The sequence below is a fragment of the Humulus lupulus genome, chromosome 8 (assembly GCF_963169125.1).
Source record: "Humulus lupulus chromosome 8, drHumLupu1.1, whole genome shotgun sequence".
Classification (NCBI taxonomy): domain Eukaryota; kingdom Viridiplantae; phylum Streptophyta; class Magnoliopsida; order Rosales; family Cannabaceae; genus Humulus; species Humulus lupulus.
The window spans coordinates 10880608-10906622 of NC_084800.1; the positions used below are offsets into that span (position 1 = coordinate 10880608).

At 33.9% G+C, this 26015-nt stretch overlaps 2 protein-coding genes across 2 annotated transcripts; one reads left to right on the forward strand and one right to left on the reverse strand.

Moving 5' to 3' along the window:
- Positions 1 to 15134: 15134 nt before the first annotated feature.
- Positions 15135 to 17294, reverse strand: LOC133794539 (growth-regulating factor 5-like). The gene is made up of 4 exons (XM_062231824.1): positions 16659 to 17294; positions 16044 to 16515; positions 15554 to 15918; positions 15135 to 15443 (listed from the first exon to the last, which is right to left on the reverse strand). The coding sequence occupies exons 1-4, from the start codon at positions 16849 to 16851 to the stop codon at positions 15436 to 15438; spliced, it is 1038 nt and encodes a 345-aa protein (XP_062087808.1). The 5' UTR covers positions 16852 to 17294; the 3' UTR covers positions 15135 to 15435.
- A 6380-nt stretch (positions 17295 to 23674) lies between these two features.
- Positions 23675 to 24714, forward strand: LOC133794540 (germin-like protein subfamily 3 member 1). The gene has a single exon (XM_062231826.1). The coding sequence runs from the start codon at positions 23821 to 23823 to the stop codon at positions 24454 to 24456; it is 636 nt and encodes a 211-aa protein (XP_062087810.1). The 5' UTR covers positions 23675 to 23820; the 3' UTR covers positions 24457 to 24714.
- The last annotated feature ends 1301 nt before the right edge of the window (positions 24715 to 26015 follow it).

Consider the following 26015-nt stretch of genomic DNA (forward strand, 5'->3'; position numbering starts at 1 on the left):
TTGGGTTTGAATAGACTTGCCTGCAAATTATGGCCACATTACCGAGTCAACAGGTTGACTGACTTACATATGAGTTTTGATCACATTACTAGATCGATACATCTTATCACTTTGGTTACTTGACTTGCCTGTATGTCATATGACTCACTATTGGGTCAATACAGTTTGGTTGGTTGACTTACATATGAGTTATGATCACATTACTATAGGTCGATATGGTCTGGCTATTGATTGTAAAATGTTCTTGTACCAATATGACAATCGACACATGGTCAGTTATTGAACAAATTCTTGTACCAAAGTGTTCTTGTATCGCATTCTCTCGTATTTCAAATAAATGCAATGCATTTTCATTTTTCCTAAAGAAGTTTGTATGGTATCGAGCTTTGTTTTTCGGCTATTTCAATAAACCGTTCTAAATATGTGATTCATGAATCATGTAAAGTATCTGATGAGCTCAGTGACTCGTTACTGGAATACTCTGACTCTGTCCTCCTAACATCATATGACATGACTGGCTGGGGATTGCTGTATTATGTATTTGTTGATTGAGGATTGAGGAAGCGTTTGTGTATTTATGGGTGGTCAAGCACTTAGTTGGCTGATGGGACTGAAGAACTGAATTTAAAGGAAGATGGTACGAATAATGGAGGGTCGTCTACGATCCACCCATTAGGCTAACTTTTCAGTCCCTGATGTCTTTAATAATTTATTTTTAAAAAATAGTTTTAGCCTCAACTTTTTTTTTCTTGAAAAGAAATAGAAAATATTTTTAATTTTTAATAATTATAAATGCACTGAAATCTTCTATACATCACTCAGCACGTTTAAGTTATTATAGAGTTTTTTAAGAGTTTTTTTTAGGTAAAGTAATACTTACAAATCAAAAGTTAATTTTGTAATAGTTAGATCTCAAATATTTTTAAGTAGTAAGTAGTATTGTTATCTATCAAAATTCAAAAGATGACGTGGTGAATGAGAAAGAGACACGTGGCATCACAAGTCATGGAAAAATGACAAAATATTGAAAAAGACCAATGAATAAAAATGGATAGGTCCAGGACCTATAGGGAAGTCGACCAGGCCTAAACCTTCTAAGGGTAGTCAGCCTAATCTAACCCTTAGGGATGGTCGGCCTGGCATCAAGGACTGCATGAGGTGGTCGGCCCACCCTATTTTTCATAGGGTGATCGGCTTAAACTCTCAAATACACTTTGCTGGATAAAGTTTATGCTCGTTCAAACAAAATATCAACATGCCTAGCACCTAGAGGGGTCATCGAGCTTAGCACCTAAGTTTCATAGACCAACTGATACTTAGCGTTTTCCTGAAGGTTTCAATCGTGCATTGTCAACCACAATCTAGAGAAACAACGAGAAACCCACGATCTCATAATCATGGAGATGTAGACACATATCTCCACTACCTAATAATCGTGTACCAAACTATGATCCCCAGTATTACTGATCATGTAACAACTACTGGGTACTATAAATAAATGACCCAGAGTTTCATAAATGGGACTTTTGGATCGATTGTTAGACGGATATTTTATGGGGAAAAACTCTGGGAAAATTAGTGACGAGTGAACTCTTCAATTCATTTGTGTAATTGTCTATCGAGTCATTCAATACTAAAGACTAAGTGAATTAGGTTATTAATGTTCATTAGAACAGGGTTGTCCCACTATAAATTTCTGTGTGTTTGTTTATATATTTGTACTCTGTTGTATATTATATTTAGTTCGTTTAAAATGTGTCGTATACTGTACATACGACCGTTGGCCAATTTCACAGGTCAACAAGTATCATTTTAAATTTTAATTTCTTTTTTCTTTCAAAATACATAAATACAAAAAGTCATTTGTAAAATTGATTTATTTTTTGAAGGCATTTTGCACTCTGGCCTAGTTTTGATAATTTTTTGTAAAATGACTTCTGACACTCCAGACAGCTGGTTGAAAATTTTTAGATAGAAATTTTAGACAGGTCATTTTGCAAAAAAATATCAAAACTAGGCCAGAGTGTAAAAAGACTAAAAAAAAGAGACAATTTTCACCAATTACTCTAAATAAAATATAAAAAATGGTGAATCAATTTTTAAAAAAGTGGACCTTAATTTATGACAATACCAAACATAATATTGAAAAATATATATTTTCATGACATTTAAAAAAATATTTAATAGTTTTACAAATTAAATTAATTTTTAATTAAAAATTTTTTTACCTATATTTTTTAATATTAATAAAAGATTATCTCATGTACATATTTATTTATATTTTGTAAATTTTTATATAATGTAACTTATACTATTCATATATATATATATATCTCTTCTATATATATCAAAGTGTGTAGATAATAAAAATTCTTGTTTTTAACAATTTGTTTTGTTAAATTTAATAGAATGTTTTAAATATTTAACAGAATATACCTTTAAAATTAATTAAAAATAGATTTTTATTAATTATATTAATATAAATTCAAATATTATGATATAAATTTAAATTCAAATGTTATAAAATATAAGACTAGATATTCAATAATTATATTAATATAAATTTAAATGTATTATTGTGATAATAATATATAATCATTATTTTTTACTAATTATATTAATATGAATTCAAATATTATAAAATATTATTATGATAATTATGTTTAATACAAAACTAGATATTTAATACTTATATTAATATAAATTTAAATATTATAAAATATTATTATAATAGTAATATATAATACATAATCTTAATTTTTATTAAAATAATTATTATTTATGTTTAAAAAGGTTAAAAGAAAGAGATTTCATCACACTCATTAGAAATTTATCATAGTTTAAATGTAACTTAGAAAGTTACCGTATGTCTTATTGGATATCTTTAACAGAGTTAAAATTAGTAAAAATATGATTTAGGACAAAATAAATAAAATGAGCCCGGGGTAACTGTAATCGGTAATTATAACCTTTTTAGTTTCGGGTTTCGTTCTCCATTGCTGATCTATTTCTATTATGATACGAAAATATTACCATTAAATATGAGTTATACCAACCATTAACAATTTGCTGATCTGGTTACAATTCACACAGTAATAATCAACTATAACTCCCCTAAAAAAAAAAATCAATTATAACCATAGATGGAGCTTAAGGTAACCATTTTGGCTACAAAAATAGTTGTATGGTTTTTTTATTATATATTCTTATTTTATGCTTTCGCAATACCAAAATAAACTTGGCTATAGAAATACCACATTGTAAATACCTGATTGTGGAAACTATTGAAAATTAAGATGAATTTGAGAGAGAACTTGAAGACTTTGTTAAAAACTAATGTTAATACAAGAGATAATATTATGATGGAAGATGTTTTTTTTTATAGAACTCAACTTGTGTTTTTGGCTTGATACAAAATAGTGGAACTACAACTCTATTTATAGGACTATGTACTTTTCTAGAAACATAATTAAATTATTAACTAGTAGATTATTCTAGATAATTCTCATATTCTAACTAAGAAATGTGAGTTCTAGAATACTAAAGACTTATGTAACGCCCTGGTTACCCCAAAACAGTTACGGTGAACATGAAATTTGACTCATTGCCTGAGTCCTTTGGTTAAAAACGTTTTCTAAGTGTTATTAACAGGTTAAGGTGAAAACCAATAAAAAGGGAAGGATATATTTTATTTGATACATAAAGCTGTTCATGGGCCCACAAGAACATTTACAGGTTATTTACAACTCAAAAATGTCATTACTATTCCAAAAGTTCAAATCCTGCCGACCTAAGCGACAAAAATAGGGTAAACCCCCTGGTTCCTCTAAGAATTCCTTGGCCGTGGTGGTCAAGCGGCCGCATATGTACACATCACCACCTAAGCTCTCCACTCAAGGCTGGGTGAACTTTTCTTTTCCTTTACCTGCACCACATAGCACCCATGAGCCAAAGCCCAGCAAGAAAACACAGTATCATATGTAAACATCATCAAATGATTTATCATTATAATCACACAGAGCTCATAGCTTTCAAACAGATGAGTGAATATCACATGAGGTTCTAGTAAACCATACTGAGTGACTGACAAGCAGGTCACTAATTCAAATGGAAGAGTGGCTGCTGGGTAAGCCACTAGCCTTCAACAAATGAGAGACTGATGGGTAAGTCCCTACTTTAACAAATGAGTGACTGATGGGTAAGCCACACAAGCGCTTATGATATTCATCGAACTTGAGGTCGGTCCGGCATTAATGCTCTTTGAGTCATTCAATGCAGAAAGTCGATTAGATCTAATCTTTATTGGCTTGCGTGGAACACGCTAAGGCCGTCCTGACTAATGAGTCAGCGCAATGTGACTAGTGCCCAGTACTACTGCCGAACCTGACTAATGAGTTACACCTTCACAGTTGATACTAGCACCTTTGCCAAATCTAACTAATGAGTCAGTACCATGCACAAGTGAGCAACATTTGCTAAGCATTCCACAATCAATCCATGTCCACATTTATACAACCAACTTGCCTCATGAATAACCATGCATGTCACATTTGGGGTGCGGTTTTCTTACCTCCGATTCGAGCTAGAATGAACAAAAGAACGACCCTTGAGAACGGTTTAGCTTTTAGTCCTTTAGCGGTTACCTAATAATAACACATTATAGGATACCATCAATAACATGATAATCAAAGGTTCTCAAACCAATATCTAGCCTTCGAGAGATCAATCCAAACTAATCCAAGTAGTAGGGACACTCCCGAGGCCTAAAACTAGGTTCCCGGGGTCAAAACGAGCAAACGGGGCGAAAACAGGGCAAGGGCTGCGGCCCTAGCACCTTGGGCCGCAGCCCCCAGAGTTCCCTGAAGCAAGGGCCGCGGCGCCCAGCAGGCACAAAAAGCCCCACCTGCTTCTTCAAGACAAGGTCGCGGCACCCCAAGAACAGGGCCGCGACCCCCAACTCTGGGCCATTCCAAAACATGTTTCTAACACTCCAAAGCCTCCAAAATCACACCTAAACATTCCCCAATCATCAAATCAAAGTTCTCAAGCTTCCCAATGCTTCAAAACCCAAGGTTCAAACAAATCGAAAACCCAACAATTCACAAAGTCCAATTCAAAGCTTAGAAACTCTAAAAACTCAAAACTTTAAACTTAGATTACCTTCGATTAGGTTGTTTTCTGTCAAATCCTTCGGTCAAGAAGCTTCTAATCTTTCCTAGGATCGTTATGCCTCGATCCTCGCTCGATTCTGACTCCTAGAACTCAAGATTTCTTCGAATATGCTTCGGGTGGCAAAAATGAACTAACGAAGGAGAACGAGAGGTTTTCTAATCGTACGTTCTATCTGACAGCTACTTCAAGCTTACGTAACCTCAAATAAAACCTAATGCTCGGGGTCCCGAAAATACCCCCGAGGACATTATAGTCAAAACTTCCAGAATTTCACCATGATCTCAAAGATTCCCAATTTATCATCAAATAAACATTCCTATTACCCCAAAATTGACCCCTTTATGACAAAACCGCTAATCCACTAAATATGATCGTCTCAGGCCGAATAGCTCGAATATATAATAATGGAATCTCATTCACAAATCACATCATGCACCCAAATATGCAAACTTACCCTCAATGGGCCAAATGATCAGAACATCATAATATTTCAAATGTGGACCCACATGCATGCATATATCATCATATTATAATAAAATTCACATAAACATGCATATATTCATTTAATGGCGTAATTAAACAATTACGGCCCTCCCGACCTACTAAACCGCCACTAAACCTCATCAGAGAATTCGGGGCATTACAACTTAACAACCTTTAGTAAATACATGAAGGCACTAGAAACTTTAGTAAATACATGGAAACTCTAAATTCATGAAAATTCTAGAAACTAACCATTATAAATCAAGTTTAATATTTCAACACCCTCCCTTAAACTTGATTTGTGACTCCAAGAATGCTTCGTAACTTGGCGAACATTTCTCCCTTGAGTGGCTTGGTGAAGATGTTTGCCGCTTGATCTTGAGACTTCACATACTCCAACCTCACTTCTTTTCTTCCAATGCATTCTCGTATGTAATGATAATGTGTGTCGATGTGCTTGCTTCTTTCATGAAATACAGGATTCTTTGCTAGTGCAAGTGCTGATTTGCTGTCAACACGAATCTCGATAGACTCTTTTGTGGCACATTCAAATCTTTCAGCAAGTTTCTTAGCCAAATAACATGGCAAACACATGAAGTTGCAACAACATATTCAGCTTCACAAGTTGATAGTGTGACGATTGGTTGCTTCTTTGACATCCAAGTAAAAGCAGTGTTTCCCATGAAAAACACAAATCTGGTGGTGCTCTTTCTATCATCCAAGTCTCTACTCCAATCGCTATCACTATATCCAACTATCTCATAATTGTTAGAAGATAAATAAAACAAGCCATAGTTGGTTGTACCTTTGATGTACCGAAGTATTCTCTTTGCAGTCTTGAAATGAGTTGTTGTTGGAGCTTCCATATAGCGACTAATGATTCCAACAACATAGAGAATATCCAGCCTCGTACAAGTTAGGTAGCACAAACTTCCAACAAGTCTTTTGTAGAGAGTTGGATCCACCTTTTCTCCTTCATCATGCTTTGACAACTTGATTCCACATTCCATCGGTGTGCAAATTGGATTAGATTCATCCATCTTGAACTTCTTAAGCATTTCTCTAGCATAGCCTTCTTGAGTGATGAAAATGTCTTTGTCTTCTTGCTTCACTTCAATGCCGAGGTAATAAGACATTAGCCCAATGTCTGTCATCTCAAACTCTTTCGCCATGTCTTTCTTGAACTCCTCAAACATACTCGGGTTGCTACCTGTAAAGATCAAGTCATCTACATACAAGCATACAATCAAACTATCTTCATTTGTAACCTTGATATAGAGTGCATGCTTATATGGACACTGAAAATTCTTGTCTTGAAAGTACTTGTCAATTCGTGTATTCTAGGGTCTATGGGCTTGCTTTAGTCCATACAAAGCCTTCTTTAACTTCAATACTTTATTTTCATGTCCTTTTACTTCATAGCCCAATGTTTGCTCAATGTAGACTTCTTCTTTGAGGAAACAATTCAAGAAAGCAGACATTACATCCATTTGGTATATCTTCCATCTATTTTGGGCTGCCAAGGAAATAATTAATCCAACAGTTTCAAGACGAGCAACATGAGCAAATACCTCGTCATAGTCTTTGACTATAGCCTTTTGTAACCAATCTTGCTTTGTATCTTTCCACGTCTCCATTGACATTCATTTTTTTCTTGTACACCCATTTTACTCCAATCGCCTTGTGTCCTTGTGGAAGCGTAGCTAGCTCCCATGTGATATGCTTCATGATTGAATTGATTTCTTCATCCATGGCGTCTCTCCACTTCTTGCTTTCTGCCGCTTCTTGGTAACTTAAAGGTTCACAATCACCAAATAGACATATAAAAGAGATATCATTTTGGTTTTTAGTTACCTCATAAAGCTCTTGTAGGCTTCCAAAGTGTGGCATCTTCTCATTCGAACTTTCTCCTGATGAATCTACATGCAAGTGTAATGCCCCAAAATCCCTAATGAGGTTTAATGGTTGGATTAGTAGGCCGAGAGAGCCATAATTGATTTATTATGCCATTAAATGATTATATGCACGATTATGTGAATTATATTATTATATGATGATAAATGCATGCATGTGGGTCCACTTTTCATTATAAGGGTATTTTGATAATTTGGCCTGTTGAGGGCATATTTGTATATTTTCATGCATGTTGGTGAATTATGAACGAGGCCACATTATTATGTGGATATGTTCGAGCTTTTCGACATGAGACGATCTTAGAATGCAAATTAGCGGTTCGGTCATAACGAGGTTATTTACAGGGCTCAGGGTGAGTCCGGGGGTAATTTAATGATTAGAACATTACCAAGAATTAAATGATAATGTGATATGATTTATTAGCATTTGAGAATATTGGGAATAACGGGAGTTGGAGGACGTTAATTATAATTAACGAGATAGTCGAGAAATGACGATTTTTCCCTTGGGGCCTGTTAAGGAAATAATTATAACCTAGGGGCATTTGGTCATTTGACCTTAGGATATATTCAAATTAGGCTGGTTGTAGAAGCTTTAGGCAGTTGAAAACAGAGACTCTCTTTCTCTCTCACGATCACCATTTTTCCTTCTTCTTCCGTTGGAATTTTTGAACTCCATTTGAGGATTCAAGCTAAGAGATCAAGGTTTGGAGCTTAGGACCTTAGTTCAACCATTAAAGAGGGTTTAATCTTGAGCTTGAGGTAAGAATTCAGCCATAGAAACTCTGGTTATACTCTGTTTTTCATTTGATTTTCAGCTGGAATTTTGAAGTGGATAGTTGAGAATTGATGGAGGTTTTTGGGAAAGTTTGCTTGGGTTTTGATGAGGTTGAGGTATGGATGAAGTTTTGGGGTTAAATTATAGGTTTGGATGATGTTTAGGGTTTATTTTGAAGCTTGGTTTTCAGGGGAAATCAGAGGGGAAAAGACTAGAATTTTCTAATCTATCAGTGGCGCCCCATCGTTAGGCAGATGAGAGAATGGGGTTCTCTCTGACTTGGGGCAGTGCCCCAGCGCTAGGTCATTTCCAGCAAGACCTATTTTTAGGGCTTGGGATGACTTTGGGGGCTCGGGGGATGGTTCCACTACCCTTTTGGGTGGATTGGGAGTCCTGAGAACACGGGATTGGTCCCAGTAGCGAGGTTTTATATTATAAACCTTTTATTGATTTATTTTATTGATGAGATTCCATATTTGGTTATGACTAGGTGACTGCTAAGGGATCAAATGATCGATCATTCTCAAGGGTTGTTCTATTATTATTTCTTGCTCGAACCAGAGGTAGGAAAATTGTACCCAGTATGTGACATGCATGGTTATTGATGAAGCATGTTGAGTGCTCTAAATGTGGACATTGATTGCATATTAAATGCTTAGCAATCTTGCATACTTGTGAATGACACTGACTTATTAGTTATAATCGACAATGGAGTCAGTATTGACTGTGAAGTTGTAACTCATTAGTCAAGTTCGGCAGTAGTACTGAGCACTAGTCGTATGGTATTGGCTTATGAGTCAAGAATGGTATTAGCGTGTTTAACGCAAGCCGAAAAGATTAGATCTAATCGACATAAGCATTATCGTCATAAGCATGAAATGCTTGATCGACCTTAAGTTCAATGAAAATAAAAGCGCTTGTCTAGTCTAAAGGCTAGTTACTTAGAGCCAGGGCCAGAAGGCCCAGTGACTGCATCGTCACATGGCTAAAGGTGCGGAGCCCAAGTTCGTGACTCACTCATCAGTCACTTATCTGATTCAAGTTTGTGACTCCATATCACTCATCTGGTTTCAGTTCGTGACTTACTCATCAGTCACTTATCTGGTTAGGGCTACACGCCCCATCATAATTATTAGAATCTCGACACCATCTTATTAGGGCTACACACCCCAACATGATTATTAGAATCTCAATATTATCTGATTTGGGCTACAAGCCCAGTATGATTATCATAATCATCAATTGATATTGATATTGAATACATGCAGTAATGAGTTTTCTTGTCGAGCCTTGGCTCACAGGTGCTATATGGTGCAAGTAAAGGGAAAGAAAAGCTCACCCAGCCGTGAGTAGAGAGTTTAGGTGGCAATGTGTACATATGCGGCCGCTTGACCACCACGGCCAATGTGTTTCTCAGAGAAACTAGGGGTTAACCCTATATTTTGCCGCTTAGGTCGGCGGGTTGTAATTTTTGCACTATAATGACCATTTTGGATTGTAAATAACTTGTAAACGCTTTTATGGGCCCATGTACAGTTTTATGTTTTAAATAAAATATATCCTTTGCTTTTGATCGATATTTTCACCTTAGTCTATCAATGACACCTAGATACACGTTTATAACCAAATGACTCGTTTAGCGAGTTAAGCACGGTTTAAAGTTCATAGTAACGGTCTTGGAGTAACCAGGGCGATACAATAAGTTTTTGGTTGGTGGATCAGTGGAGTAGTAGGCTCTTGAGGTTCTTCTTCCATCCTTGGTTGTTCCACTTCTTCTTCCTCAAAGTAAGGAAGAAAATCATACTTGTCTTCTTGTGTGTTCCAATCCCATGAATCTTCTTCATCGAACTCTACATCACGACTACTGAGAATCTTGCCGGTAATTGGGTTGTACAACTTGTAGCCTTTGGACCTTGAGTCATAGTCGATGAATACATACTTCTCCCTTTTATCATCAAGCTTGGTTCTCTTCTCATCGGGCACATGAGCATAGGCAATACTTCCAAAGACTTTGAGGTGAAATTTTTTGGGCTTTCTTCCACTCCATGCTTCTTGAGGTGTCTTCTCATACACACTTCTTGTTGGAGAGAGATTTGCCAAATAGACCGCACAAGCCATTGCTTCAGCCCAAAACTCCTTGGGCATTCCTTTGCTTTAGAGCATGCTACGAGCCGTGTTTAGTATAGTTCGATTCTTCCTCTCTGCCACTTCGTTTTGTTGGGGGGATCTTGGCACCATTAAAGGGCGACGGATTCCATGCTCTTCACAATACTTTTGGAACTCGTTTGATGTGAATTCTCCTCCTCGGTCAGATCTCATGGCCTTAATAGGAAGACCGCTTTCTTTCTCAACAAGAGCTTTGAACTTCTTGAAATTCTCAAACACTTCTGACTTCTCCTTTATGAAATAAGCCCATGTTTTTCTTGAATATCATCAATGAAAAGGAGAAAGTATTTACTCTTACCAAAAGAGTTTGGTTTTATTGGTCCACAGACATCAGTATGTACGAGCCCGAGCGGCTTGGTGACTTTTGAAGATGACTCATTCGGGAAGCTTCTCCAAGATTGCTTACCAAGTAAACATCCTTCACAAAGTTGATCTGGTTGGTGTATGCACGGAAGGCCTCTCACCATCTCCTTCTTCTTCAAAAGCTTGAGCCCGCGAAAATTAAGGTGTCCAAAGCATAGAGATGACAAAGCCATGATGGGTCGTTATAGCAGGCCTTTAGGCATTTTGGAACATCATATTGAATATTCAAGAGGAACACTCTATTCTTTGACATGGGCACTTTGACAATCAAATTACTTTTATCATCTCTTAAGGAAAGATTATTTTATTTTAAGTGAATATTGTACCCTTTCTCTAGCAATTGTCCCAAACTCAAAATATTATTCTTCATGTTGGGCACAAAGTAAATGTTTGAGATGAATTGATGGCCTCCATTTTTCAAGCGTATGAGAATTTTACCTTGGCCTTCCATGGGTATTTTTGAATCATCTTCAAAAGAGATATTTCCTTTTATCGCTTCATTGAGCTCCACGAACATTCTTCTTTGTCCACACATGTGATTGCTAGCGCCGGTGTCAAGATACCATCTATTTTCTTGGCTTTTGTCTTTGTCTTTGCAAGCTAGTAGCAATATTCCTTCTTCTCTACCTTTGTCTTCGACAAAATTGGCATTTTCTTCAACCTTCCTTGATCTACATTCAGAGGAATAGTGGCTGAACTTATTGCAATTGTAGCATTTGATGTGGGATTTATCATTCCTTGACCATGAGTTGCCTCTTCCGCGTCCTCTTGTTGCTTGTGGATTTCGACTTCTTTCTCCATTAGTGAAGTTGTTGAAGTCACCCCTTTCTACTCTTCCTTGTCCACGTCCACGTCCACGTCCACATCCACTTCCTTGGTCACATCCTCTTCCTCTTTGATCTCTATAATTGCCAAAATTTTCTTCCTTCAAGTTGAGTTGTAGTAATTGCTCCACCGTCTCCTTGTGCTTCTTTTTCCTCTTTTGTTTCTTCTCATAGGCTTGTAAAGATCCCATGAGTTGCTAAACAGTCATAGGTTCTAAATCTTTATTTTCTTCAATGTTTGTAGCAATGTATTCAAAGGTTGGAGTTTCAGTGCGAAGAATTTTCTCTATAACCTTCACTTCACTAATGTCTTCACCATTTCTTCTTAATTGATTGACAGTTGCCAATACTCTAGCAAAATAATCAGAAATTGATTCAGATTCTTCCATGAACAAAAGTTCAAACTCACCTCTAAGAGTTTGAAGACAGATCTTTTTTAACTTGCTCCACTCATTTGTTGCAAGTTTGACGCTTCTCACATGCTTCTTTGGCCGTAATTGCATTTGAGATTTTCTCGAATGCATCTTCATCCACCGCTTGATAGATGAGGTAGAGAGCTTTCTTGTCTCTCTTTCTTGAATCCCTCAAGGCTTCCCGTTGAGCTTGAGAAAGAGCAACATCTTCTTGCTCCTTATGGCCTTTCTCAACAATCTCCCAAACATCTTGAGCTCCTAATAGCGCCTTCATCTTGATACTCCAATTGTCATAGTTGCTCTTGGTGAGCATTGAAACTTGGAAGGGGATCATTCCTCCACTTGCCATTTTTCTTCAATAACCTTGCTCTGGTACCACTTTGTTGAAAATTAAGATGAATTTGGAAGAGAACTTGAAGACTTTGTTGAAAACTAATGTTAATATGAGAGATAATATTATGATGGAAGATGCTTTTTTATAGAACTCAACTTGTGTTTTTGGCTTGATACAAAATGGTGGGACTATATCTCTATTTATAGGATTCTATGGACTTTTCTAGAAACACAATTAAATTATTAACTAGTAGATTATTCTAGATAATTCTCATCTACTAACTAAGAAATGAGAGTTCTAAAAATACTAAAGACTCACCAACCTCTAGTAAATACATGAATATTTTAGAAACTCTAGTAAATATATGAAGACACTAGAATTTAGTAAATAGATGGAAACTCTAGAATTCTAAATTCATGAAAATTCTAAAAACTAACAATAATAAATCAAATTTAATATTTCAACAGAAACATAGTTATAAAATACCATAGTTTGAAAATGTTATTGGAGAAGTACCATCCGGTATTTTCAAAGGCATTTCCGTGTGTCTCAATTACAGTTTGGTATGTGGTCAAATAATTGAAAGGTCTAATGCATTTCTTTTATGTTTTTTTTTGGTGGCCAATACATTTCATAATTGCCACAAAAAAAGGAAGAAAGTGATATACTATTATTAAAAAAAACATTTGCCACCAAAATCTTGATACAAGTCGCAGTACGATTTTGCATCTTTAACGATCTTTAATGGGATGGTATTGTGATTAAACTTGCGACAATAGAAAAAATAATTTGAAACTATATATCTCCAATCCGCTTATTATTTTTTTTGATTGCATGTTGATTATAAGCTCATATTCCTAGATGTACATCAGTCAAACCATGGTAGATTATATAAGGAATTTGTTGTGGAAATGGATCAAACAAATGATCAGAACTAGACAAGTCAAACCTTAATAATGGTGTTGTGAATGGTATTTCAGCAAATAATTAAAGCTACGTTCTAGATTTTCTTTTCGTAATTGGCACAGCTTGAGAAACTCGTAGTGCTGTGGTACAATACAATATTGAGAAAAAATGAAGTTTTGTGGTTGTATCGCTGAGCGTACATTGTACCATTTAGTTTTTGACAGTAAATTTTCTCTCGTTTGCCATAATTTTTTTTGGAAGGATTTTCATGTATATTTTGTTTTGTTCATTGCCTAGCTATTAGTTTTTCTACACATTTTCTCTGAATCTGTGTGTTTGATATCTTAGAACTACGTACTAGATAACAAAATCTACAATGAGGCATACAAGTGGATCAAAGAAAACCTGCCACGCCACGCATGAGGTGTATTAGTTAACTATTAGAAGCATGGAGTTCCAGTTTTAAACTAAGTGGAATGACTTGTAATTTTTACAAATATATTAGTGTGTTAATATCTTTTCGATGCGATAGCTATGACTAATATACAAGATCCAGCTGTAGCGAAACAAATACATTATTTCTACGTGTCAGTCTGGAAGAGAAGATCTTGATGAGTCGATTAGAAGTTTTTGAGCAAGAGGGCAGGAAGGTTTGTTTGCTTCAAACCTTGGGATGATTGTTCAGAAGGATAAAAGGATGAGGCTAGGTTAGCACACCAGTTGGAGCTCAGCTATTCGACTAAGAAAATATAACAAATGTGACCAAGTTGGCTTATATTAATCAGCCAAGAGTTATATAGAGATGTTTGGAGAGAGGACTAAATGTAGTAGTTAATTATGTTATGAGAGAAAAGTTTTGTATTCATGAGATTGTGTGTTGGAACCTGAAAATATCACAAGAAAAATTGTAACAAGCACGTGTATAATCTTATGAGTGTAGCCCTGGATGTAGGCATTGACTTGGTGTATGTTCTTGACGTTGTTTTGTGTTGTTTGATATGAGATGAGTAGCTGTAATCATCACACCTCCTCTGATCACGTATGCCATTTAACTAAGTACTGTCCTCAAATGACCAGAATGACGAGAAATATATTCCAACATTGACCCGTGGGAGAAATAAATTACACCGTTTTTTTATTTTTTATAGAAACGTAGATAAGGATGCATTACACCACTTCATTGGAGAGAATAATGCCCTACTTAATCTCAAGTCTTAGAATAGATTCGGTGCAAAAGTGCACAAAGTGAAGAAGCTTAGTGTAACTCGTATAAATCTTTCTAGTGGTAAAGCCTGGTGAGAAAAAAAAAAGACTAAACTTCGCTTTTGTTTGGTAAAAACGGCTTGCTAGGAATCCACGTTCACGTGTTCTTAAGATTCTGGAATATATTTAAACATTTGTTTCAACGATTCCCTAGTTTCAAATTTATTATTCAGTGACTACAGTTGTTGGACATTAAATGTGATAACTGAAACATAGTTAGTGATTCAGTGTGCTTATATATTCCGACAAAAAAAATAAAAAAACTGGTATGTATGCTTAAATTCTGACATAAAATCTAGTAGCAAAACCTTATAAACTCTTATGGGGTCCTGGAATTGGGTGAGCCAAATAGTAATAACAACTTTTGCAGATGAAATAAAGGATCCTCTCGCTGCAAGTCTATATAAGAAGAGTATGTGATCCCAGTTCGTTGTAATTAGCATTGTTGTATTAGTTTGAAAAGAAAAAGAAGAAAACAAATGAAAATATTCTTACTATAAAAGATACCAAAATGCAGACTTTAGATAGAGCCTAGAGGCCCCCGAAGCAAATAGTCCATAGAATATTATGTCTCCGGTCAAACAAGCAAGTCTCAAAATATCAGACATGTTTCTTACGAGGGATGAAGATATTAAGTATATAATAGCAAGAAGGACAGGATCCTCCGGTGGCCCTACATTATTCAATCAAAATCCTAAGAACGCCTCCCTAGCCACAATTTCAAACATGGAAAAAGTATACTGACCCACGCGGGGGGGCCAAGGCCAAGTACTCTTTTGGCCTTTGATCGAGAAAAGCCATTATTGAGACTTTGAGACTTTTAACCATCTGCGCAGAAAAAAATGAAAGTATTTTATTTTTATTTCCTTTGCATATTGAAAGAAATGAAATGTTGAATACTGAAGAAGATTAAAATCAAATGAATACGTTATTTTTACCATTAGGTACTCTAGAATTTGATGCAAGGTCTAGCCAGGAGTCTGCTGCAGCTGTGTTCTTTGGTGGCCATTCCCCAAAGAAGTGGTGGAGTGGCTTTTGGGTTTCTGATTCTTTCCCAGTTTTATTTGTTGCCCTTTCTGATTTGAAATCAGTTCCCAATATGAAACAATGCTGCTGGTCCTGATCAGCTGATTGCTTTATGGCATCTTTGGACTCGTCTGTAAGGCCTTGGAACTGGTGTTGAGAGTAGCCTCTATAAGAATTCATTAGGGAATGACATGAGTCAGGAAAGTTTCTTGCATTCCCTGATGATTCAGGAAAGAAAGCTAGCTCGTCCATGCTTTCCTTCGTACCTTGAAAATACCTATTTGTAGCCAAAAAAAAAAAAGGAAAATAACACAAAAAGGAAAACTCGCTCATTACAACTAAAATAAAGCTATAACCTTTATACAGGAAAACTAACAAGGAACTAGTTCAAGTCTAAAACACCTGTATTCTTTATCAGGCTCCGGTTTCAGGCAGAAGTAAGGAGAGCTAGTATTGTTCTGTGGTGACAAGCCATAGTCGGGAGGTCTAGAAGAAGAGGAATGAGAGTACACAAAGGGATAAGCTGAGGGGTTATGGCCGGAAAGGGGTTCAGACATTATTGATGACGAAGAAAGTTGAGAGTAGGAAGAGATAGTGGGACCAGTTCCGGGAAGATTTCGGTTGACAGATGAAATGGCCGGAGATGGGGTTGGCATAGCAGTTGTTGATGATGTTAATATGGTTGTAGTATTTGAAGAAACTTCCACAGGCTTTCTTGAACGATTTCTGCCTCTATGCATATGTCTTTCACAGTATTTGGAGTCTGGGTATGCTTCTTTTGAGCATCTCCATTTTTTTCCATCTGTTCTTCTGCACCTTCCGGGCTCCGGGTCTACTTTTCGGCCAAAACCCATTTCAAAACATCCCCATCCAGCTGCAAATCCAGGGTCAGATTTAGATCGCAAGTTTTGATTGTCTTAATATTTTAAAAAGAAGATCATCGTCTTGTTTAAAACAAAGGAAAAATTAGTAAAAGTAGTCACATAAATGAGGCTTGTGTTCATTATAAATGCTTACTAGGATGCTGGGAGAAAAGTCTTGAAGAGAATGAGGAGTCCAAGCTTCTTTTAACTGAGTATATGAGATCAGATGGAATGGGCACTCCTGAAACCATGTACTTGAAGATAAGAGCTTGGTGTTCAAGCTCTTGCCACTGTGTTGCTGTGAAAGGAGACCTATTTCGTGCTGCACTTGAGTTTGGACTTATCATTTTCTGAAGTGTGGAAAAAGAAGGAAAGGCAACTAAACTAATATTCAAAAAGAAAAAAAGAAAAAAGAAAACAAAAAAAAAGAAGAAGGGGAAAAGTAAGAACAAAGATGGAAGATGAGCTTTATAAATATCTCTGAGACAAAGAGTAAGCGGCTTTGTTCTTGTTTTGGCTCATTGTTTTGTTTTTGAGGGGTATTTTTGCAAAAACAGATGGTTGCAGATTCTTCTGTCAATAAATAAAACTTATAGCCCTGATGACACCGCTGCCACAACCTCTCTCTTCCTCTCACTCACTCACTCGCTCACTCTCTTTCTCTCTCTTCTTCTGAGTTCTGCTCTTATTATGACTGCATCTCTGATGCTACTGCTTCTTTTCTGCAGAGGCCTGTGTTGCTGCCTTTGTCTCTGAAATTTTTACGAAAATTCATAAACAAATGTGGAAAGCAAGAATAAAGATTAAAATCTCAAATATGGGTACTTCTATGCACCTCTTATTTTGATGTATACACATCATATAGTCCCACAAAAAGAAATATATATAGTAAAAATAAAATTACAATAACAATATGAATAATAATAATAATAATAAATAATTTTAAGGGTGCCCTATGTATATATGAATATGAAGCTGCAGAAGTTGTAGTAGTAGTAGTGCTAGTGGGTTTGGTAAATCTCTTTTGTTTGTGATGTTTAGAGGGTACTAAAGCTTGGCGTGAGTCAGTAATAGAGTCTGTACATGTCTTGCTCTTATTGAGAGACATAAGAGGCCAATAAGAGCAGCTCAGCACTGCTTTGGGGTACGGATTGATGCTTTTTCTCTCTTTTTTACCTTACTTTTTATCCTATTTTTACCATCACACATTTCATTGAAAATGTTTTACCTACTGTGTGAACATAACAATTTGAATGAATGAAAATGTTTTATAAAAAAAACAAAAACAAAAACAAAAAAGAAGGCAAAATAGACAAATGTATTTTACTGTAGCAGTACAAAGATGTATATCATTGTTTGATCAGATTCCATTAGAGGTCAAGGCTAAGAAAAGAAGCTAAAAACCTCCAGTTCTACTATAGAGACTTTAAGCCTCACTGGACAGCAGGTAGAGACTGCTGTCAAATCTATATAACCGACCTGAAATCTCTACAAAAATATTAGCTTTAGAAAGTTACGGTTAGAATGACATTTCTTAAAGCTTTGCTGGAAATTAATTGGTCGCAGGTGGAATAAAATTTAGAGCTTGCAATATGATTCTCTTACACGTATTACAGATTGTTCATACTTGTTCAATTATTTGTGAGCATTTTACTGATACAAACATTATTACTACACAATACTTTTCTTTTCTCTTATATAATAGGATTGGACCAAAGTTCTTTTTCTTGGAAAAAAGAATTGTTTTAAATGAAACAAAGATATCCCTATTTCTCTTTCTTTCTCTCTCTTTCTATTAATTATAAATATATTCTTAGGAAAATGGTATTGAAGGGGGCTGGGGCTGGGTCTGGGTCTGGGGCTGGGGCTGGGGCTGGGCTGAACTGGCTGGGGGGTGGTAAGGAGGCATTAAGATAAGTGTAAGTGATGATGTCAGGAGAGGAGGCAAAGGAAAAACTATTGGTTACAAGGAGGTATGGATTTGTTTGGTTGCACTTGAAAGCACTTTTTTCTTTCTCCTTTCTTTTCTTTTTCTTTTTTTTCTTGAAGGGTGTCACTTGGCAGGGAAGTGTCAGAGAAGTGCACTGAGGTGAGGACTGTTAGGACCTCTGTATACCCTGCCCCAAAACACATGCCCCCTTCCTTCTCCTTTAATGTGCCTCAACTAACTCTCCCTTTAGCCTTATGTTCATGAATCCAAATCAAATATCTCCTCTTAGCTTCATTTTCCCCTTCAATACACCTCTTTCCAACATTGGTAGTGTCACACTCATCTACCCATGTTAAGCAAAAGCTTTTGGATTTTATTTTTGTGATTTTAAAAAATATAAACAACAATTGTTGGTTGAAGTGCACACTGTCTAAAGCTCACCTGAGTTAGTATGCTTCTTTGACTATACCAAAGACTTCTTGACTGTGTGAAACACAATCTTGTATTATAGTGCTGTGGCTTTTTCCAAAAATGATGTAAAAGTTATCTTCTTTTTCTTTTACTTTCCTTCTTTTGGTTTTGACGAGATCCAGCTACTCTTGTAAAATACACGTTATTGAATATTTACTGTCATTCTAAGATCCTATATATTGGTTTTTTTTTTTTTTGCTGAATGAGATCCTAAAGGTTATTTATTACAATATCTAGCTCAAATTGATTTATTAGTTTGTTCAAAGGTCTTATGTGATTCATTATGTTCTGAGAAAAGAGTGATCATGATACGTTTGAAACTATTACTTGGACTTAAGCTCAGCGCCACCTCTCTACTGTGGAGTGGGGCTCTTTTCTTTTTATGCTTTCTACTACTCTAAAAAATATATATACACTTTTTGCAATTACATTTTTTGAAACCTGGACCTACCAGTTGACTGACTCTCTGGTTAATTGATCATTCAGCTTTATTGTTTTTAATTCCAATGCGCTCTAATAACAAACCCCACATAAAAGGGTAGATACTTGTGGACAATAATAATATATCTTTGTTTCAAAATCTGGACTTGGATTAATGGTAAATAAGATTTTATTTCTCCATTATCATACATATATACCCTATTTCGATCTTCCAATAATGATCATTTAGATTTGCACACTACTACTACTACTACTACTACTACCATATTGCTATATGATATGATAACGAGGATTGACACAGTAAAATTTAAATGGTCTTTTTATCTATATAATACTATAACAACAATTCCTTAATAACAATAATAATACATGAAAATATTTACATTAATATATACAAATTAAACCAAAATAAATATTTGTAATTAATGATAATGAATATACACTTTCCATTTAAGAAATGATCTTAATTGATTATACATAACAATTTATACAGATTTTATTATTTATTATAGAATCATCAACCGCCCATTTTATAAAAACTAACATCGAAAAAAATGATTATATTGTTGCATAACTATTTTTATTACATCAAAATTTACAGTAAATACAATATTAATAAGGATTACATTGCACAGCACAAACATAGGCCCATTAATAAAAAAAATTGTTTATTACATCAAATGACTTATCAATCTTTAATTAATTCACTTATCTCATTGAAATAAACCAACAAGTTCTTCTTTTGGTAATATAAAGTTTAATATTTTTATAATATTCAAAATACTCTACCTGAAGCTTTATAAACAAAATAGTATATGATAATATATAATTGAAAAAAATATAACAGTATAGTTAAAAAAAAAAAACAAATCTGTAAACAAAAAGTGTTTATTATATTAAATGAGCATTGTTATTATTAAGTTATTCACTTAAGATATTGAAGAAAAAAACAAAAAAGGTAAAAGGTTTTTTCTTGCAACAAAACAAGTATAATATGATAATTTTGCCGACCAAAATCAATAAATTGGCTACTAGGTTTATAAACATGAACAAAAAAAACTATCAACAATTAATATTGATTCATAAACAAATGTGTTTATTTATGTATTATATTACAATATTTAATACAAAAAGGTTTATTTATATATTATAAAATTAGAAAAATAAACTAAGTTAAATAAAACTATCAATATTGATTTATAAACAAATATGTTTATTGTTCATATAGATCGTACACATAGAAATAAAACCATTCAAACTTAGTACTAAACAAAACAATTTATTAAACATATAAAAATAAATAACATTGAAACACAAATTGTGAAAATAAATAACATTGTATTGAAACACAAATGTTTATTGTAAAACCAAACACATTCAACCAAGTACAGTATTATATGGTGGCAGTGTCTTGCAATCTAATAGATATAACTGACTTTTGTGCTGTGAAAATTGTTATTACGAAGGCGGAAAGTTCTTCATTACATTGATTGACATTCTATTTTATTATTATTTGTCTATTTAGGAAATTGAGAGAGGTTTTGAACTATATTAAGAAATTTTATTAATCTTAGTCATTCACTCCAAAAGCTAAACTAGCTCACACCCAAGTATAATAATATATGATATTAAAATCTCTTCTATATAACAAGTGTGTAGATATTAGAAATTATTGGTTTTAACGGATTTTTATTTTTATTTTCATTAACTTTAACTGAATATTTTTATATTTAACAGTAGATTATAAACATGACTTAAATTTAAATAAAATTAAATAAATAATTAATTACAAAAAAATTAAAATATAATATTTTTGAGATATTTTACCATGATAATTATTTAAAAATAATAAAACCATATATTTTAATTAATAAAAACTTAATATTATACACAAAGAATATTATATTAAATATATAATATATAATTTTTTATTGTCAGGACCAAATTAAAAAACTAGAACACATAAACTTAAACTAAAATTAATTAATGGAAATATAATATTTTAAAAATATTTTATGATAATTTAAATAATTAAATCATATATATATATAAATAATAAAGGCATACATATAATTTTTTATCTTATAAATTTGTGTGATAGTTTATTTTTTATCAAGTGATTAGAGAACTATTTTTCTTCATCAAATTCACTAAAGTAAACTGCAAGATATATTAGAAACTAAAAATAATTTATGCATATATACTATGACTTTTTCTATTTTTATTTTGTTTCTATTATTAATTTATTTTTAAATATTATTGTATTTTGTATATATATATATGTCATGTGACCATATAAATATATATCTATGTTAATATTGTGTTGAGATGTCATATATGTAGATATTATTGATATAAATATTTATATATATTATATACAACTATAATTTATTCTATTATATATATATTTAAAATAATAAGTATATTATTTTTTATTAAAATTATAAACAATGTTTACAACTTTAAAATTAAATGTAAATGCGGGCGGTTAAATAATAAACATTAGTGAAATTGAAACATTTTTAAAGCTTTTTATTGTTGCTCGAAATCAAAAGCATGCATAATACACAAGTTAATATTGATTTATTGTAGCTGACTGGTAAAAGAGCACACCATCACCATCTTTAAAAATAAAAAACGACGAAAAGTTCCCAGATGAAGTGTTGAAAACAGAAAGCTCTATAAAAAAAATGGTGAATTAACTAATTAAGCTCATCACCATATCATTCTGATTAATTATATACTCTTTGCAGCTTATAAAGCCAAAATCGATCCATAGAAAAAGCCGATTGTGACTAAAGGGATTATTTGGGTCAAGTTAATGACTTTGCCTATGGAATCCTTAGACTGCAGCTTTGAAAGGGAACCAACCCACAAATGGTCTGGCATATTTCAGTACTACTAGCTAGGACATATTCCAATTAATGGAGTCAAGTTATAATCTTATAAGAAAACTTCACTCAGAAGAAAGTACAAATGCCCATGATTTAGCTAGACTCATAGTTAAGGTACTAAGTTATCTCTACTTTTCAATTACACAAAGACGCACAGATATTGATCAAATGTGTCAATAATATTAATATTTAATAATTAGCTGTCTGCGCCTGTCTTATTCCTGAGACAGTAGCGATTAATGAGATTTACAAAGCCATTTATATATATCTATATATTTATATATATATATATATTTATTGGACAAATTATTTGATAGGGCTTCACTTTATGCCCTACCGGTAAGGCTTTCAATATTTGTTAACTTGTGAATAGTTTTCGGTGCGACTTTTTTTATGATCGTGTATATTGTAACTATTTAGAGCATCCTGTAAATTTTCAGAAAATTCTGAATAGTTTACAGTACCGAAAACTAGGTTCAAACATATTGTTTTTCACGCGCATAAAAAAAATTAGTCACACGTGCAACAATATGTTTGAACCTAGTTTTCGGTACTGTAAACTATTCGGAATTTTCTGAAAAATTTACATGCTCTAAATAACTACAATATACACGTTTATGAAAATAAATCACGCCGAAAACTATTCACGGGTTGTAAACACTGAGAGTCCTACGGATATGACTTAAAGTGAAGCCCTATAGTAAAATTCCCATATATATATATATATATATGTTTGTACGTGTGTGACGATCTGCTGTGTAAAGTTTATTAATTCATATGTACATTTCCCAAGTTTATTAATTCTGAATGGTACAAGGCATGTTATATATTTTGTTTTCTTCTTCTCTATTGATGTTAATTAAAGTAAACTACCTAAACGTAGGTGGCATGCTATAATATTCAATTTTTATCAAACCTTACCGGAAGGGAACCTCTATAGTCCACACATACGAAATCCATTGATATACATTGAAAGAGACTAAAAAAGTTACCGAAATGGTTCCCACCATGATTTTAGCTGTCATATTGTCTGCTTATAAGTTTCCCTTCTCTTCCCATGTGACCATATTGGACCACAATTTCCATATCCTCGGTGTATTGATTATTACACCTCTAAGTAATGCATACTATAGTCTATTTAGTCTAGTGATATATAATTTCTAACCATATGTATGTATATCCTTCGTTTTCCGCATACACTTGGGCAATGATTTTTAAATATGTATGCTAAATTTTTTCTCACTTAATAAAAGTATTAATCAAAGATATCTCTATAATGATCGTCCTTTGCATGTCGTGATCAGGATTAGAAACTTCATCTTAAATGACCAGGAGGATCCAAATTGGCATGGGACACCAATAATATGCTCTTCCAATCAGCCATGCGATAAACTTGTGGCTATCGTCTTTCATTCCAGAGTGGGGATTGAATGGCCTCAAGTTGCCCATATAGTGCACATAAGCTAGTATAACAATTGTATATAAACCCACCTAAACTCATCAACAACACCACTACACCTAGCTCTCTCAGACCACTAAAAGCTGATCATCAATAAGTAATAAGTGATATATAGCTACTTATGAGGATGATTCGCATTCTCTTCCTTGTAGTTTCTATTCTCTTCTCCTCCTCAAACGCTCTCACCCAGGACTTCTGCGTGGCTGACGTGAAAGCGGTGGACACCCCAGCAGGCTATCCTTGCAAGAACCCGGCTCATGTCACCGCTGAGGATTTCGTCTTTGATGGCCTCAAAATGTCCGGAAACACAACCAACATTATCAGTGCCGCCGTGACGCCTGCATTCGTGGCTCAATTCCCTGGTCTCAATGGCCTTGGCCTGTCCATGGCTAGGCTCGACCTGGCGCCCAAAGGAGTCATCCCGTTCCACACTCACCCCGGGGCTTCGGAGATACTAGTGGTGCTGAGAGGTGCTATTACGGCCGGTTTCGTATCATCGGCGAACTCGGTTTACGTGAAGACACTTAGGAAAGGAGAGGTCATGGTTTTCCCACAAGGGTTGCTCCATTTTCAATTGAATACTGGTAAAAGCCATGCCAATGCTTTTGTTAGCTTCAACAGCCCTAACCCTGGTCTTCAAATCCTTGATTTTGCTTTGTTTGCGAATAACTTGCCCTCTTCGTTGGTGGGGGCGACCACTTTCCTCGACCTTGCTCAAATCAAGAAGCTCAAGGGTGTTCTTGGCGGATCCGGCTAAGGTTTCGAAGAATATTTATGTGAGGGGAATTTTTTTGTTTGTTTGTTTTAGTTAATTATTTGTGCATGATTTTATGTCTAGTACGTGTATATATACGTACTTACGTATATATAGTTCGTCGATTGATTATAAGTCATTTCGTTTTAAGAGTAATAATCGGTTTCAGCTGTTTCATGCATGCCAATTATGATTCATTAAATTAATTATGATGAATGATTATTTATGGATTTTTTTAATGATCATTTTTTTTCTTGTCAATTAATGATTATGTTCTATTTTAATAAGTTCGAGAAGCATTCATGCTGGTCTATGCAGATTAAAGAATGCCGTGGTTGTTAGGTCACTTTGTGTGTATGTGTGAGAGAGGGTGCGGAGGGTCAGAAAAAAGTGCTATAAACAATGATAGGCTATATTTTGTCTTTTATTTGAAAAAAAAAATTCTATAAGAAACTTCGATGGAACAATTTTCATCAATCAAATAAAATAAAATAAAAACAATAAAACAAACTGTAATAAATAAAATAACAACATGATATGAAATAGATATATTTTAAAGAAAAATTTCAATAAAATCCCTATCTCTTGGTATATGAGATTATTATATATATTTTTTAATGATATATCTCTCTCTTATATCTCATTTTCTTTTCTCTCCTTGTTATTACATGTTTAAAATAAATAAAAAGATTAAACAATTATAATATTTAATTAATATAAATAAATAACAGAAAAGCTATTGTATGATGTAATATAAAAAGTGAATGTAAAATAAAATAAATAGGTTTTGATGAAAGAATGGAATGAGAAATTACTGGCGTGCTCTTATACTAGAAGTTTAGAAAATGGGCTTTGCTTGTTTGAGATTGCGCAGAGGCCCACTCATATGGCTTGGGTTGTGAGACAAGTTGGACCTAAACAAGTGAGTCCAGTTGATGGTATGCATGGGCGGGATTTTTCTCAAGTTTTTGTCATTTTTATTTGGGAATTGACTTGATCGGAGCTGGGTGATTGAATATTAGTCTATTAATTGCTTAAAATACACACCTTCTTAGATATTTACTTAAATACATAATATGAATTTACTATTTGAAAATATATTAAGGAATATTTGCAGCGAAAATCTTTAAGTTTTACAAATTATGACACTTAAATACCTAATTCTTTTTTTTTTCAGCTAAAATACCTCCCGTCACACTTTCTTGGCACCCGTAGATACCTAGCCGTTAAGTGCCAGGAATGCGCCTACATGGAAGCTTCTCATTGTTCTAATAAAAATAAAAATATTTAAAAATTAAATAAAAATTTAAAAATGATTTAAAATTATATTTTAATTAAATTAAAACTAAATATTATTAATTAAAACCCCCAAGAATAACAATCTAATTAAAAATAAAACAAAAATCTGATTATTAACTAATTAAAATTTAAAACATTATCAAAATTAAAATAAATTTAAAACAATTAAGAACTAAAGAAGGAATTGTTTCCAAGATTTACAAACCCAAACTGATAAGATTATATTTACAAACCCATTTCATATTCACAAACCTAGATTTACA

Coding starts and splice junctions, on each gene's coding strand:
- LOC133794539 (XM_062231824.1), bottom strand. CDS start 16,851: ATGATAAGTCCAAACTCAAGTGCAGCACGAAATAGGTCTCCTTTCACA. Junction 16,516..16,658: donor ACTTTTCTCCCAGCATCCTA/GTAAGCATTTAT, acceptor CTGGATTTGCAG/CTGGATGGGGATGTTTTGAA. Junction 15,919..16,043: donor GAGCCTGATAAAGAATACAG/GTGTTTTAGACT, acceptor GGCTACAAATAG/GTATTTTCAAGGTACGAAGG.
- LOC133794540 (XM_062231826.1), top strand. CDS start 23,821: ATGAGGATGATTCGCATTCTCTTCCTTGTAGTTTCTATTCTCTTCTCC.